Source organism: Lissotriton helveticus, chromosome 2_1 (genome assembly GCF_964261635.1).
Source record: "Lissotriton helveticus chromosome 2_1, aLisHel1.1, whole genome shotgun sequence".
NCBI lineage: Eukaryota > Metazoa > Chordata > Amphibia > Caudata > Salamandridae > Lissotriton > Lissotriton helveticus.
The window spans coordinates 1101068670-1101084935 of record NC_136059.1 but is presented as its reverse complement, the minus strand read 5'-3'; the positions used below and the strand labels follow the sequence as shown (position 1 = coordinate 1101084935).

General features: G+C 43.6%; 1 protein-coding gene across 4 annotated transcripts in view; it reads left to right on the top strand.

Moving 5' to 3' along the window:
• The window catches only part of PSIP1 (PC4 and SRSF1 interacting protein 1), a 546371-nt gene that overhangs the window by 164874 nt on the left and 365231 nt on the right, over positions 1–16266 (top strand). For all 4 annotated transcript variants that reach the window (XM_078675914.1, XM_078675912.1, XM_078675916.1 and 1 more), the window contains one exon: positions 3626–3715. In XM_078675914.1, coding sequence (XP_078532040.1) covers positions 3626–3715 — 90 coding nt within the window. The remainder of the gene's footprint in view (positions 1–3625; positions 3716–16266) is intronic.

The following is a 16266-nucleotide window of genomic DNA, read 5'->3' as shown; positions in this document are numbered from 1 at the left end:
CCCTGCGAGACATTGGTAAACCTCAACCATAAGGTGGAATCTGTCTGGCAACCTATTGGGCTTGCTGACGGTGAATATATCTAAAAGTATTACACTTTATTTTGACAGCTATGTGATTTGATGTCTTTGTAGGGAAGGCTCATTAGCTACTCTCACATGGGAAATGTTATGGAATTCCACTGCAGCAGTGTGTTTCTTTGAGGATCTCCAGTCTCCATTGAAACACATTGGGTCGAACTTCAATTTTGACCTCTGCACCTGGCCGCCCCTGTGCTGCTGGTGTTGCAGGTTTGGTACTCACCTGACCTTGCCTCTTGCTGACCTTTTTGTCCTGAAGACTGGAATTGTGTCTACTTCTGAAAGTCAAAGGTATTTTTATTTTAAAACGTACTCACCCTATTGCGAAGATCTTGGTCTTAAAATAAATTACAAATGAAGTGTATTTTACTAAAATTGGTCTGGATCTCGTTTTTGAGTCATGTGTCCATTATTGGTCAATTATTTGCAATAAATGTCTTGCACTCCTTTGTGTTAGGCCTAGGGCTGCTTGCCCACACTACCTCTAATAGAGCACTATGGGTTTTACATTGAGTTTTGTATACTTCCGGGGAGTCTCTGGACCCTGTGCACTGTATAAATCACCTAGTGGTATACCATATACAGAGCCAGCTTCCTACATTCCTAAAAGCAAAATGCTGTTCTCGTCCTACTCCTAACTTTTTAGGTCTCGCCTAGACGAAAGCAAAGCGAAGCTTTGCTGTCTATGGCGAGACACCTTATGTAGTTACTTTTGGGGGAATGTGGACAGCAGAGTTCCACGCGCTTCTCCTGGCCGAGATTTAACCTCGGGAGCGCGCACGTCGCCGTGCCTCATATTTCCATTCTCAAACAAAGCCTCACTCACGCATGCGCACATACACAGCCATACACACACTGCATACACACACGCACCCCCCCTTAAACAGACACACGCGCAGACAGACAGACTGACGCACGCACACACACACTCAAACAGACACACACCTCTCCTCTCCCTCAACACACTCACCTGTTCTGGCGGTGCTCGGCGGCGGTTCTGCCTCTCGGGCGGCGGTAGCGCTTTGCGGGGCTCTCTCACCACATGAGAGCCCCGCCTTCCCCATGCGCCCGGCCGCTCTTCACCCGGTCCCCCATCTCGGGACCGGGACTCAATCAGGAGCCTTCGTGGCTCCTCGGGCAGTAGTTTCTCTCTCCCTCTCTCGCCGCGATGGGGCGGGACTTCAGGTTGGGGCCGCGATGGGATTGGCTGGCTGCCCAACCGCTTCCGGGTCGTCGCAGGCAGCCCGGCCGGGACTTGAAGAAACTCCTGGGCTGCGGTGGTGAATTAAAGGCACACGAGGGGTGGGCTCCCTCCCTAATTTAAATATGCCGCGAGGAAGGCACTCGCTCGTTTTTTTGTTGCTTGTGGGTTTAATCTCAGTGGGTTTTGAATACAGTCCGACATCTGCCTCGTTACAACCAATTTGGAACCCTGAGCAAACGAGAGTTTGCGCTCTGAATCTGGATTACGCCGTGTGTAATGCCGCACTTTTTCACTGAGTAAATTTAGCAGGTAAAGCTGGTACTATCCGAGTATTGCCGCTACTGATGAGGTAAAACGGTGTGTATGTAAAGCGCGTTGATACCTACGGGTTATGCTAGCGCTATATAAAACTTTTTTTTTTTTTTTAAACATTGCTGAATGACTTCACACCCACCCCTAACTGGTTCTCCTTAATCTATTCCAAGGCCTCTGCAGTCCCTGGCTTTAGGTAGGATATTTTAAAATGTTGTCCGGATAGACCGAGATCCAGGAAGTATGCGATTGTCGGAATCACATTCTGAGCACAAGACTGCAATTGAAACTCACTTTATTTAGAGTTAATAATACGAGATTTTAAAAGATAAGATTAAAAAGATACAGCATGTAAATAATATATACGAACACAATATGTACAGTCAAAGTTAGTATAGTTGCATGAAAACGTATAAATCTTGTTCTTCGTGAAAAAGTGCATAGTAATTGTTGGTATGTGCAACAAGGCACCAGGGATTTAACAGCTCAAGCTGCGCATAGGGGGGGGGGGGATATAACGCTCCAGAGGGCCCCATTCAGTCAAGACCACTTCATCACACTGAGCGGGGGTGGGAGGGCTTCATTTCGCTCTCGGTGCGAGTCACACAGTCTGCGTTGTTGGGCTAGAGCGGCAGGAAAACTCTATGGTGGCGAGAGCCAGAGTGTCCATGCTTCCTGATGCCTTGCAGTGATGCTCTCCAAGCCGTGGGTTGGGCTCCTAGGCCTGTGCCGAGCGGCGCTCTGTCCTGCTGCGCCTCTCGGTGGTGGCGCTCCCGGCTGGGACCACCGAAGGCCCTGATTTTATATTAAAAACAGAGCGTTGGACTGTACCATTTACCACTGAAAGGCAACATTTATCTCCATGTGTTCCCATACCTGGCGTGCCACGCAGTTTGGTGCTTACTTTCCCTCCATGTTCAAGAACAGTGGATGTTTCAGTACCCAGGCTAATGTGCTGCATAGCTAAATACATAGAAGGTCCCAAAGGCGAGACCGATTGCATTGCAAATGCTTGTTGTTAAGCTTACTACATTATGAGCACAGTGATCTGTGAATTCTTTGTATCTTAATTGACTAGGAAGGTCTTTATGGCAACCATCTACCAGAGACCAGTGGCATCCTTTCAAGACAACGTAGATTTGCTTTTTGATGCGCAGTAAGCTATGACCTCTCTCTCTCTCTCTTACTGTAAACCTTGAACTTGGTTTTATGTCCTCATTCACCATCTTCCTTTTTGCCAAGCCTTCACACGCTCAGTCTTTGCTGCATTGAAGAGCAATATCTTCACCTGACTGCAGCTGTTGATGTAGTCTGAGCTGTGAGTTTCCTTCTCTTCCATAAGTCATTGGCACTTACTTAGTCCTCACTTGTTATACACTCCTTCCTTAGTCTTTTTTCATCAAGTCCAGATTATTCCCGATTCTTCTCCTTTCAACCACTTACAATCATGTTTCCTTCTCCCTGTCATTGTCTTCCTTCCTCCTCCCACATGTACTGCCGTCATTTTCCTCAAAGGAAAATACTGTTCTCTCCCTACCCTTAACCCTGTGTTAAGTTTCCTACCCTGTGATTTCTTGTCTTCTTCCTTGATAGAGGAGGTTGAGAATGAGATTCTTCTGACTAGAGAAATTTTCCCTGCCTGTCATGGCCAGGGACAGCTGTTTGGGTGGGTAGGATAAGGCATTAGGGATTTTAGAGGTTTGAGCTTAAATGTTAGGCTGTCAAGTAAAAATCTGGATAGAGGCGAAAGCTTGGAAGTTGAAATGAGGAAAGAGACGTGTGTGAGGACAAATCCCGAGGTAAAGGGAACAATGCTTCAAACTAATGTGCAATTTTATTATTATTGGTAAGTAAATTGCTCTTCATCACAGTTTTTTTTTAAATAAATGACGTTCTCGTAAATAATTAACTTGAGTTTACAGAAAGATGGAGTAGCAACACCCAGCCTGTTTGTATACCCTCCATCCCCAACCCCTTATACTGACAATTGCTTAGTACACTTTGGAAATATATATTTATTTTTTTTACAAGATCTTCTCATCTATTATTGCGGAGGAAGACGACACTGAGGAAAGTGAAGAGAAGATGGGCCCCAAGCGAAGGAAGAATGCAGTTGTAAAAGTGAGGACTTATTTCAGATTTTTTTTACAGTATGATGCGGGGCTTCTGTAAAACACATCATTGCTTTGTAATCTAAGAAAGGCCTTGGTAATGTTGTGTTCTCCAGATATGCTTAGTTTATTCAGTTGTTTTATTACAGTAATCTTATCCAAGAGGATATCTGGACAATAGGTTTGTTGTACAAATAAATACACATTTATATAATTGTTACTTGTTTTACATTGAATAACTTAGAGGTTAGTGTGGGGATCAATTGAAGAATATTTAATTGAAAGACATTGAAGAGTATAATTCATTTTTGATCTTCCGTAGAGTGGCCTGTCATGTTCGTGGATAACACATTGCCGTACAGTCTGAATTTTGTTTTACAGATAGCCTTGTAGACTTAAGAAGGTGTGGGGCTCTTTATGCTTGTAAGGGCTTATTAGGAAAGAAGTTATCTGCTCTGCAATCTTGTGAGCAAATAGATGTTTTCCAGGAGTGTGTGTGACGTTTCTGTTAATCTTCCAGATAAGGGAACAATTTAGTGAGAGTGCTCTTGATATCCTTTTTTTTTTTCTAAAGCTAGGTAGTATAGATGTTCTTGTGCACCTTAGGGGATCCACTGAATGTACAAATGGTGTTACTTTCAGCCCGGTGGCTAATTTGTGGTGGATTACCTCAAGGCAGATTCAGGCTTGCCTAAAAGTAGTGCAGACTAACACTTTGAGCAAAGTCAAGGTTTTATTTATATTTGAACACACAACCCATAGTCACAAATACATTGCACCCCTATAAGTCCCTAGTAAATGGTCCCCCTGGTACCTTGGGCATAGGTCCTGTGGAGGGTCCCTAAGAGCTGCAGCATTTATTGTGCCACCCTAAGGGACCCACCACCAAACTCATGCAGACTGCCATTTCAGGCTGTGTGAAATGGTGCAGACAAAAGTGAAAACATGGCATGGAATATATGTAATTCACCCTTACAGCAGGTTTCATAGCCCTAAGGCAAAGTGAATCATATTACATGTGAGGACTGTGAGAGAGTGCCCTCTTCCTATGTTGATTTAGCTCAGGGCAAATGGGGAACAAGGAGCACCAAAGGTGCACCCACAGCAGCACTAGGGCGGCTGGGTGCTGTTTCGACGCCGGGCTCCCTAATGTTTGCTATAGGGAACCTCCGGTTTGCAAAGGTACTGCAGGCTTGGGGACGAAGGTCTTCTAGGTGCGACCACCACTTCGAGAAGGAAGTTAGGGGTTGGTTGGGCACTGTCGGTTTGGCCACCCAAGGCTGTGGGGCGTCTGGTGGAGGGGGGCCTTTTGGGGTTGGATCTTCTTACCAGCTCCTGGTCGCGGTTGGGGGGACCTTCCGGATTTAGGCTGCAGGCATTGGCTGGAGGTTTGAGGCAGGTCAGGTGTCGCCAGATCTCTGGTTAGGATCGCCGTGGGGACCTACTCATGGTGATTGCCCACTCGGGGCTGTGGACGTGGGTGCAGTGTGGTGCAGATTTGCGGTGTCCGGCCGGAGCCAGAAGTTGCTGGTGAACCATTCCAGTGTTCACGGGAGACACAATCTTTGTGGTTGAAGGCAGGCAGGTCCTCCGGGGTTTTAGAGGCTGCTGGCTGCAGGACCCACTGGGATTTTGCAGGAGCAGGTTCGAAGTGGAGATAGGCCGTTAGGGCTTGGGGCTAAGTCAGTGGGCGTCTTCCTCTTGTTAGCTTCTGCCTGGCTGTTCGACCCTTCTTTTCTTGCAGTTTCTTCTGGTCTGAGTAAGCAAGGTTCAGGAGTGCCCCTAAATGATAGCTTATGCCACCCTCCAGGGAGGGGGGCATAAGCCTTTCCCTGGTTGGCTGTGTACCCCCATCTGCAAGATGGCGTAGACTCAGAGTTGTGCTTCACCTCGCCTCTCCCACCTGAGGGGTGGAGTTGGCAGAGGTGGGCACAGCTCTTCCTCACTTGTTTTCCCACCCAGAGTGGGGGTCAGAACCAGTGGTAACCAGTTTCTGAAAGCAGTAAGTGGCCTGGGGAAGCTCACCAAGGCGGCAAGCCTTTGAAGCTTTCCCTCCGTGAACCCTGCCCATCCTAGGGGAGGATGCTTGGCACCTCGTCCCAGGATGTGCATTGTTTCAAGCCCAGAGAGCAGCAGACTTTCGACACGTGTCCAGAAACATGTCTGGTGGTGGCAGCTGAAAGCAGCTACTCAGCCTGGACAGTAGAGGGAGGTTAGTTTTCAGGGGCCATCTCCAAGATGCCCTCTGTGTGCATTTTTCATTAAATCCCACACTGGCATTAGTGTGGTTTTTTATGTGCTGAAAAGTTTGATACCAAACTACTCAGTTTTCTGTGTAGCCATTATGATGTTGTGGAGTTGTACTGACAAACTCCCAGCACCATGTACTCTTGATGGCTCCACTGCACTTACAATGTCTAAGAATTGACTTGACTATAATGTGTACAGAGGATGCACAGCAAGTGGTTTGGTGGGGAGATGGTTATCTCGGAAGGGTGCACTCCTTGGTAGCGTTTCCGTCACAAAACGCCCGGTTAATTACTGAAAAGTCGTGTACGCATGGAACATGCGGGTACATCCCAGGGAGGCACTCCTGGGTGGCTCAAAACACAATGATTCCACTGTTTGTTTGAAAGTATTTATTCGTTCAAGTTATTCCTTTTGATGATATTAGTATTCATATCAATCTTGAAATTCTGATGAACATGTCGTTTCACGCATATAGCTCCGATGCATTTCGGGCTAAAAACGCCCTTTTTCAAGGAGCGCTGAAAGAAGAAGAGATTAACGCTGGGTAGGAACGTGGAAACGGGTCACGTAGTGAAAAGCAGTAAAAAAAAAAAAAGTGAAAAAAAGTTTTAAAAAAATTCAACGGTGTATGGGTATGTGAAGTTTAAGTGACTAAAGGGTAAAAAACGATAACACCAGAAACTCATATATCGCGTTGATAAAGTGGGCGTGGAAAAATAAAACTATCATGCGCTACGTATCGCATTGACCAAGTGAATGTTAAAGGTGAGGGTATCATACACGTTGTGTTAATTGGTTTAGATGGTACGTGTAGCGAATTGAAAAGCGCATCAAAACATGCTTCCAAAGCGGACTGCTTGTAAAAAAGTCGGAGATTAATCAAGGGTGCAGGCAAGCGGGTTAGGTACTTACTTCATGCGGAGGAAAGCATGCGTCTCGCTGTCAGCGTGCTCGGTGTGTTAGGACTGGCGAAGAGTAAAGGATTAGACAAAGTAGGGAGTGTGATCAACATAAACAAGGGGTTAGGACGCGGATGATGGCGGCCATCTTAGAACAGGAAACTTGAAGGTGTAGTGGTGGTTAAAAAATGTATACGAACAATGCATGAGGTGACATTATATAACAAATGTATTACAGGTAGCAACTATATTCTGCCCGATCATTGAGTCCATTAGGTTTCAAGGTTTGTAAACTATAAATCCATTCTAATTCTCTTGGTAAGAGAAATTTGCGAATGTCAATGCCCTCTTTTTTGGGAAGTGTCTCTAACACGATAAACTGTAGTTGGGCGATGGTATGGCGAAATTCATTAAAATGTACAGCTAGATGTGACTTCTCATTTTTTGTGCGAATATTTGACTTATGTTCAGTCATGCGTGTTTTCACTTTTCTTTCTGTTTTGCCAACGTATAATTGTCCGCATGGACATTTTATTGCATAAACCAAGTTCATTGAGTCACAGGTAGCATTGACATGAAGTTTGACGGGGTTACCTTTCATCGGATGTTGTATGATGTTGCCTTTGATGATACAGTTGCAATTGCTGCAATTTTTGCATGGGATAGTTCCTTTGTAGTCAACGTGGTCTTCGGGTACTTTTGAAAGAATTTCTTTCAGATTCTTACTACGTGAGTATGCAAACAGGGGTAAATCATGAAAGCATTCCCTGAAATCAGGTTCCATTTGGAGAATAGGCCAGAATTTAAGTATGATTTTTTTGAAAGTGTGACTGGTGGTAGAGTATTTAGATACAAGGACCATCCGTTTAGTCGTGTCGGTTGATTGTTTTTTTTGCAGGCTGTCCTGTCTGCTGATGGTTGCTACGCGTGTTAAGGCATCATTGAGGATTGAAGGAGGGTAACCCCTTTCGGTGAATCGGTTTTGCATTTCTGTCAATCTGGTTATGCATGTGGATTCTTCTGAGACTATGCGTTTGATACGTAGCATTTGGGAAAAGGGGAGGTGTTTTTTTAATGATTCTTGATGGAAGCTTGAATAGTGTAGGGTGTTGTTGCGGTCGGTGCTTTTTCTGTATAAGTCTGTGATGATTTTCTTGTTGATGATTTTTATGTTGACATCCAAAAATGAGATTTCGTTCTCGCTCATAAGCCATGTGAGTTTAATTCGTTCATCCTTGGTGTTAAGAGTGTTCAGAGCTGCATTGAGAGATTCCTTGGTGTCTGTCCATACAAAGAACAGGTCGTCGATGTACCTGACGTACATTTTGATTTTATCATGAAAGTCAGGGTTATCATAGATGTATTGCTGTTCGTAGTTGTGCATATGTATGTTAGCGTACGTGGGAGCCGCACAATTTCCCATCGCCATTCCTGAGCGTTGTAAGTACCATTTTTTGTCATGCTGAAAGTAACTGTGGTATAGAGTATATACCATAAGTTCCATTAGAAAAGATTGCATGGATGGTTCAATGTCACTTTGTAGTAAGGTTTGTTCGATCGCTTCTATACCTCCCTGGTGGGGTATCGAAGTGTACAATGCACTAACGTCAGCTGTGCATAATGTGATGGATTCAAGGGTACTGATGTCCACTTGTTGTAATTTCAACAGAAATTCGGTGGTATCTTTGATGTAACTCCGCATCTTGGTGACTGAAGGTTGTAGGTATTTGTCGATGTATTTACCGACATGTTCATGAATGGATCCTTTGGTGGACACGATTGGTCGGAAGGGCGGGTTTTGGAGATTTTTATGTATTTTAGGTGCCATGTGAATGGCGGGACTTTTTGGGTAGTTGCAGAGCAGGTACTTTTTCGTGCGGTCTTCAATGATGCCGTTTTGATGGGCGTTAGTAACTAAGTTTAGGAGAGTGGTTTGGAACTCGTTGGTAGGATTGTGGTCTAATTCCAGGTAAATGTTATCATCCTGGATGTGTTCAAGTAAGCGTTCATTGTAAAGACTGCTGTTCAAAATAACAATTGCTCCACCCTTGTCGGCTTTTACAACCTTGATGTGTGTGTTGTTGGCCAAATTTTTTAAAGTGTCTTTGTCCTTTTGTGTGAAATTAGAGTATTTAGATCTCGTTTTGAAATTGATTTTAGATAATTCTTGACGAACCAGGTTCTCGAAAAGGTCTATACTTTTGTGGCTGTTCGGTGCTTGGTAAGTACTAGCCGGTCGTAGACCTCTGAGTTGGTCAGGTTTTTGGGTTTGATCGTTGGTGAGAATGTTGTCAAAAAAATGACGTAGGCGGAGTTTGCGTGTCAATTTGAATGTGGATACCTCCAGTTCTAGTAGATTGGTTTGTGTGACTGGGATGAAAGATGTACCTTTCTCCAATAGGTTGATCTGATGTTGAGTCAACTGGGTATCAGAAATGTTAATAACTAAGTGACTTTTTTTAGTTTGGCATCCTTCTTGGAAACTGTACTCCTGGTTAGTGGTGGACTTATCTCCGTGTCTTTTCTTCTTGCTCCTCCTGAGTCTTCGGTGACTTCTGGGCCTGACGCTAAAAAATGAACCTGGGATGTAGATTGTGCGTCGGTGGTTGATGTGCTGGCTTGTGTGCTCGGGGTTCTTGCCGTAGTTTCATTGTTAGTGCTTAGGACGGTTCGTCGCGCTGGTCGATAGGTGGAATCACTGCCTGAGGATGATGTGTCCGTCTGGGTGTTAGGTGGTCGATTGCGACGTTTTTGAGCATATATGTCGGCCCAAGTATAGACCTCGTCTAACTTGTAATCAAGAGTATCACGACGGTACTTTCTTATTTTTCGCTCGTTGATTTCTTTGGTGTGCTTGTCGAGTGTACTCTTGATGTCTTGTAACATGGTGTCCAGTTCTTCAGAGGTTAAGAGATCTTTCAATTCAGAATCTACCTCACTGATTTCTTTTTCAAGGTCTTTCAAGATACTAGACAATTCTTCAACGATGAGCAAGATTAGGTCAAGACTGCATTTGTTGAGTATACCTTCCCATTTGTCTTTAAATGTCTTAGAGTTTTTACACAAAGAAGGCTTAAGAGAGATTCTGAGTCCTCCTGTGATTCTGTGGGCTCTGTGGTACCGCAATAATGTGCTCGCATGGAGCTTCTGGTTGATGTGTCTCTTTGAAAGGTATATAAGTTGTTTCAGGCATTGTTCTTTAGTTCGTGAGGTTGTGCTAGGGTTGATGTCTTCTTCAATCAGGGAGTAGATTCGACGGCATTCTTCATCATCGAATGCAAGGGTATGGGCTTTCGCATCAGTAGATTTGCTGATTTCATCAAACTGCATGTTTTAAAGCGTGCTATCCTCGGGTTTGGCGGGTAGGAGAATTGACTATAATGTGTACAGAGGATGCACAGCAAGTGGTTTGGTGGGGAGATGGTTATCTCGGAAGGGTGCACTCCTTGGTAGCGTTTCCGTCACAAAACGCCCGGTTAATTACTGAAAAGTCGTGTACGCATGGAACATGCGGGTACATCCCAGGGAGGCACTCCTGGGTGGCTCAAAACACAATGATTCCACTGTTTGTTTGAAAGTATTTATTCGTTCAAGTTATTCCTTTTGATGATATTAGTATTCATATCAATAATCTTGAAATTCTGATGAACATGTCGTTTCACGCATATAGCTCCGATGCATTTCGGGCTAAAAACGCCCTTTTTCAAGGAGCGCTGAAAGAAGAAGAGATTAACGCTGGTTAGGAATGTGGAAACGGGTCACGTAGTGAAAAGCAGTAAAAAAAAAAAAAAAAGTGAAAAAAAGTAAAAAAAAAAATTCACCGGTGTATGGGTATGTGAAGTTTAAGTGACTAAAGGGTAAAAAACGATAACACCAGAAACTCATATATCGCGTTGATAAAGTGGGCGTGGAAAAATAAAACTATCATGCGCCTTGGTCAATGCGATACGTAGCGCATGATAGTTTTATTTTTCCACACCCACTTTATCAACGCGATATATGAGTTTCTGGTGTTATCGTTTTTTACCCTTTAGTCACTTAAACTTCACATACCCATACACCGGTGAATTTTTTTTAAAACTTTTTTTCACTTTTTATTTTTTTTTTACTGCTTTTCACTACGTGACCCGTTTCCACATTCCTAACCAGCGTTAATCTCTTCTTCTTTCAGCGCTCCTTGAAAAAGGGCGTTTTTAGCCCGAAATGCATCGGAGCTATATGCGTGAAACGACATGTTCATCAGAATTTCAAGATTATTGATATGAATACTAATATCATCAAAAGGAATAACTTGAACGAATAAATACTTTCAAACAAACAGTGGAATCATTGTGTTTTGAGCCACCCAGGAGTGCCTCCCTGGGATGTACCCGCATGTTCGATGCGTACACGACTTTTCAGTAATTAACCGGGCGTTTTGTGACGGAAACGCTACCAAGGAGTGCACCCTTCCGAGATAACCATCTCCCCACCAAACCATTTGCTGTGCATCCTCTGTACACATTATAGTCAATTCTCCTACCCGCCAAACCCGAGGATAGCACGCTTTAAAACATGCAGTTTGATGAAATCAGCAAATCTACTGATGCGAAAGCCCATACCCTTGCATTCGATGATGAAGAATGCCGTCGAATCTACTCCCTGATTGAAGACATCAACCCTAGCACAACCTCACGAACTAAAGAACAATGCCTGAAACAACTTATATACCTTTCAAAGAGACACATCAACCAGAAGCTCCATGCGAGCACATTATTGCGGTACCACAGAGCCCACAGAATCCCACGAGGACTTAGAATCTCTCTTAAGCCTTCTTTGTGTAAAAACTCTAAGACATTTAAAGACAAATGGGAAGGTATACTCAACAAATGCAGTCTTGACCTAATCTTGCTCATCGTTGAAGAATTGTCTAGTATCTTGAAAGACCTTGAAAAAGAAATCAGTGAGGTAGATTCTGAATTGAAAGATCTCTTAACCTCTGAAGAACTGGACACCATGTTACAAGACATCAAGAGTACACTCGACAAGCACACCAAAGAAATCAACGAGCGAAAAATAAGAAAGTACCGTCGTGATACTCTTGATTACAAGTTAGACGAGGTCTATACTTGGGCCGACATATATGCTCAAAAACGTCGCAATCGACCACCTAACACCCAGACGGACACATCATCCTCAGGCAGTGATTCCACCTATCGACCAGCGCGACGAACCGTCCTAAGCACTAACAATGAAACTACGGCAAGAACCCCGAGCACACAAGCCAGCACATCAACCACCGACGCACAATCTACATCCCAGGTTCATTTTTTAGCGTCAGGCCCAGAAGTCACCGAAGACTCAGGAGGAGCAAGAAGAAAAGACACGGAGATAAGTCCACCACTAACCAGGAGTACAGTTTCCAAGAAGGATGCCAAACTAAAAAAAGTCACTTAGTTATTAACATTTCTGATACCCAGTTGACTCAACATCAGATCAACCTATTGGAGAAAGGTACATCTTTCATCCCAGTTACACAAACCAATCTACTAGAACTGGAGGTATCCACATTCAAATTGACACGCAAACTCCGCCTACGTCATTTTTTTGACAACATTCTCACCAACGATCAAACCCAAAAACCTGACCAACTCAGAGGTCTACGACCGGCTAGTACTTACCAAGCACCGAACAGCCACAAAAGTATAGACCTTTTCGAGAACCTGGTTCGTCAAGAATTATCTAAAATCAATTTCAAAACGAGATCTAAATACTCTAATTTCACACAAAAGGACAAAGACACTTTAAAAAAATTGGCCAACAACACACACATCAAGTGTGTAAAAGCCGACAAGGGTGGAGCAATTGTTATTTTGAACAGCAGTCTTTACAATGAACGCTTACTTGAACACATCCAGGATGATAACATTTACCTGGAATTAGACCACAATCCTACCAACGAGTTCCAAACCACTCTCCTAAACTTAGTTACTAACGCCCATCAAAACGGCATCATTGAAGACCGCACGAAAAAGTACCTGCTCTGCAACTACCCAAAAAGTCCCGCCATTCACATGGCACCTAAAATACATAAAAATCTCCAAAACCCGCCCTTCTGACCAATCGTGTCCACCAAAGGATCCATTCATGAACATGTCGGTAAATACATCGACAAATACCTACAACCTTCAGTCACCAAGATGCGGAGTTGCATCAAAGATACCACCGAATTTCTGTTGAAATTACAACAAGTGGACATCAGTACCCTTGAATCCATCACATTATGCACAGCTGACGTTAGTGCATTGTACACTTCGATACCCCACCAGGGAGGTATAGACTCGATCGAACAAACCTTACTACAAAGTGACATTGAACCATCCATGCAATCTTTTCTAATGGAACTTATGGTATATACTCTATACCACAGTTACTTTCAGCATGACAAAAAATGGTACTTACAACGCTCAGGAATGGCGATGGGAAATTGTGCGGCTCCCACGTACGCTAACATATATATGCACAACTACGAACAGCAATACATCTATGATAACCCTGACTTTCATGATAAAATCAAAATGTACGTCAGGTACATCGACGACCTGTTCTTTGTATGGACAGACACCAAGGAATCTCTCAATGCAGCTCTGAACACTCTTAACACCAAGGATGAACGAATTAAACTCACATGGCTTATGAGCGAGAACGAAATCTCATTTTTGGATGTCAACATAAAAATCATCAACAAGAAAATCATCACAGACTTATACAGAAAAAGCACCGACCGCAACAACACCCTACACTATTCAAGCTTCCATCAAGAATCATTAAAAAAACACCTCCCCTTTTCCCAAATGCTACGTATCAAACGCATAGTCTCAGAAGAATCCACATGCATAACCAGATTGACAGAAATGCAAAACCGATTCACCGAAAGGGGTTACCCTCCTTCAATCCTTAATGATGCCTTAACACGCGTAGCAACCATCAGCAGACAGGACAGCCTGCAAAAAAAACAATCAACCGACACGACTAAACGGATGGTCCTTGTATCTAAATACTCTACCACCAGTCACACTTTCAAAAAAATCATACTTAAATTCTGGCCTATTCTCCAAATGGAACCTGATTTCAGGGAATGCTTTCATGATTTACCCCTGTTTGCATACTCGCGTAGTAAGAATCTGAAAGAAATTCTTTCAAAAGTACCCGAAGACCACGTTGACTACAAAGGAACTATCCCATGCAAAAATTGCAGCAATTGCAACTGTATCATCAAAGGCGGCAACATACAACATCCGATGAAAGGTAACCCCATCAAATTTCATGTCAATGCTACCTGTGACTCAATGAACTTGGTTTATGCAATAAAATGTCCATGCGGACAATTATACGTTGGCAAAACAGAAAGAAAAGTGAAAACACGCATGACTGAACATAAGTCAAATATTCGCACAAAAAATGAGAAGTCACATCTAGCTGTACATTTTAATGAATTTCGCCATACCATCGCCCAACTACAGTTTATCGTGTTAGAGACACTTCCCAAAAAAGAGGGCATTGACATTCGCAAATTTCTCTTACAAAGAGAATTAGAATGGATTTATAGATTACAAACCTTGAAACCTAATGGACTCAATGATCGGGCAGAATATAGTTGCTACCTGTAATACATTTGTTATATAATGTTGTCACCTCATGCATTGTTCGTATACATTTTTTAACCACCACTACACCTTCATGTTTCCTGTTCTAAGATGGCCGCCATCATCCGCGTCCAACCCCTTGTTTATGTTGATCACACTCCCTACTTTGTCTAATCCTTTACTCTTCGCCAGTCCTAACACACCGAGCACGCTGACAGCGAGACGCATGCTTTCCTCCGCATGAAGTAAGTACCTAACCCGCTTGCCTGCACCCTTGATTAATCTCCGACTTTTTTACAAGCAGTCCGCTTTGGAAGCATGTTTTGATCCGCTTTTCAATTCGCTACACGTACCATCTAAACCAATTAACACAACGTGTATGATACCCTCACCTTTAACATTCACTTGATCAATGCGATACGTAGCGCATGATAGTTTTATTTTTCCACGCCCACTTTATCAACGCGATATATGAGTTTCTGGTGTTATCGTTTTTTACCCTTTAGTCACTTAAACTTCACATACCCATACACCGTTGAATTTTTTTTAAAACTTTTTTTCACTTTTTTTTTTTTTACTGCTTTTCACTACGTGACCCGTTTCCACGTTCCTAACCAGCGTTAATCTCTTCTTCTTTCAGCGCTCCTTGAAAAAGGGCGTTTTTAGCCCGAAATGCTTTGGAGCTATATGCGTGAAACGACATGTTCATCAGAATTTCAAGATTATTGATATGAATACTAATATCATCAAAAGGAATAACTTGAACAAATAAATACTTTCAAACAAACAGTGGAATCATTGTGTTTCGAGCCACCCAGGAGTGCCTCCCTGGGATGTACCCGCATGTTCCATGCGTACACGACTTTTCAGTAAGAATTGACTTGGACACCGTAGGGGTACAGGGCCCCTCACCTGTACCCTCATCACTGGTATAGTGCACCCAGCTAGAGGGGTGACTGATCTTTGCCAGGGTTGTGGGTTGTGGGTTGTAGGCATGACACACAGATGTGTGTGCCATGTCAACTCTTCACTTTATTCTTCACCAAAATGCACAGCCTGCAAAGGCAGTGTGTGTGTCAGGGTACAGGGCCTCTAATGGTAGCATTATAAGTGCTGCAGCCCCTAGGGGCATTATTTATTTTATTTCCAAGGTTTTATATAGCGCTACTGGACCCGGGGGTATCAGAGCGCTTTACAAGATAGGTAAACAATTACAATAAAGTAAAACAATGTGCATTAAAACATGAGTTACATAAAATAGGGTAATAGAATGTGCTGGGTGTTATCGGGCGATGGAGATCAATAGGGGGAGGAGGTGTTGAAGTTCAGAGGGAGAAGGGAGTGAAGAAAAGGGGAGAGGCAGAAAGAGGCGGGGGAGGGGTTGAGGAGGAGGTGAGAATCAGGGAGCAAGGAGTGTAGAGAGTCAGACATCAGTGAGGTTAGGTTCCCCAATATTCGTTGTGAAGGAGTATTTTCAGTCTTTTTTTGAAGAGAGGGTAGGAGGGGTTGCATCGAAGATCTTTGGGGAGAGAGTTCCAGATCGTGGGGGCGTTCCCAGAAAAAGCACAAGATTGTGTTTTTTTGTGCTTGAGTCTGGGAGGGATTAGGACAAGGGAGTTGGTGCTCCTCAGGGACCTGGAGCATCCAGCTTTTTGCAGTTTCTCAGCCAGGTAGGAGGGGGTGTTTAGGTGAAGGGCTTTGTGCGTGATACATGCAATCTTGTAGGTGGATCTACCTTCTTTTGGGAGCCAATTGAGTTTTTGAGGACCGGAGAGATGTGGCCGAAT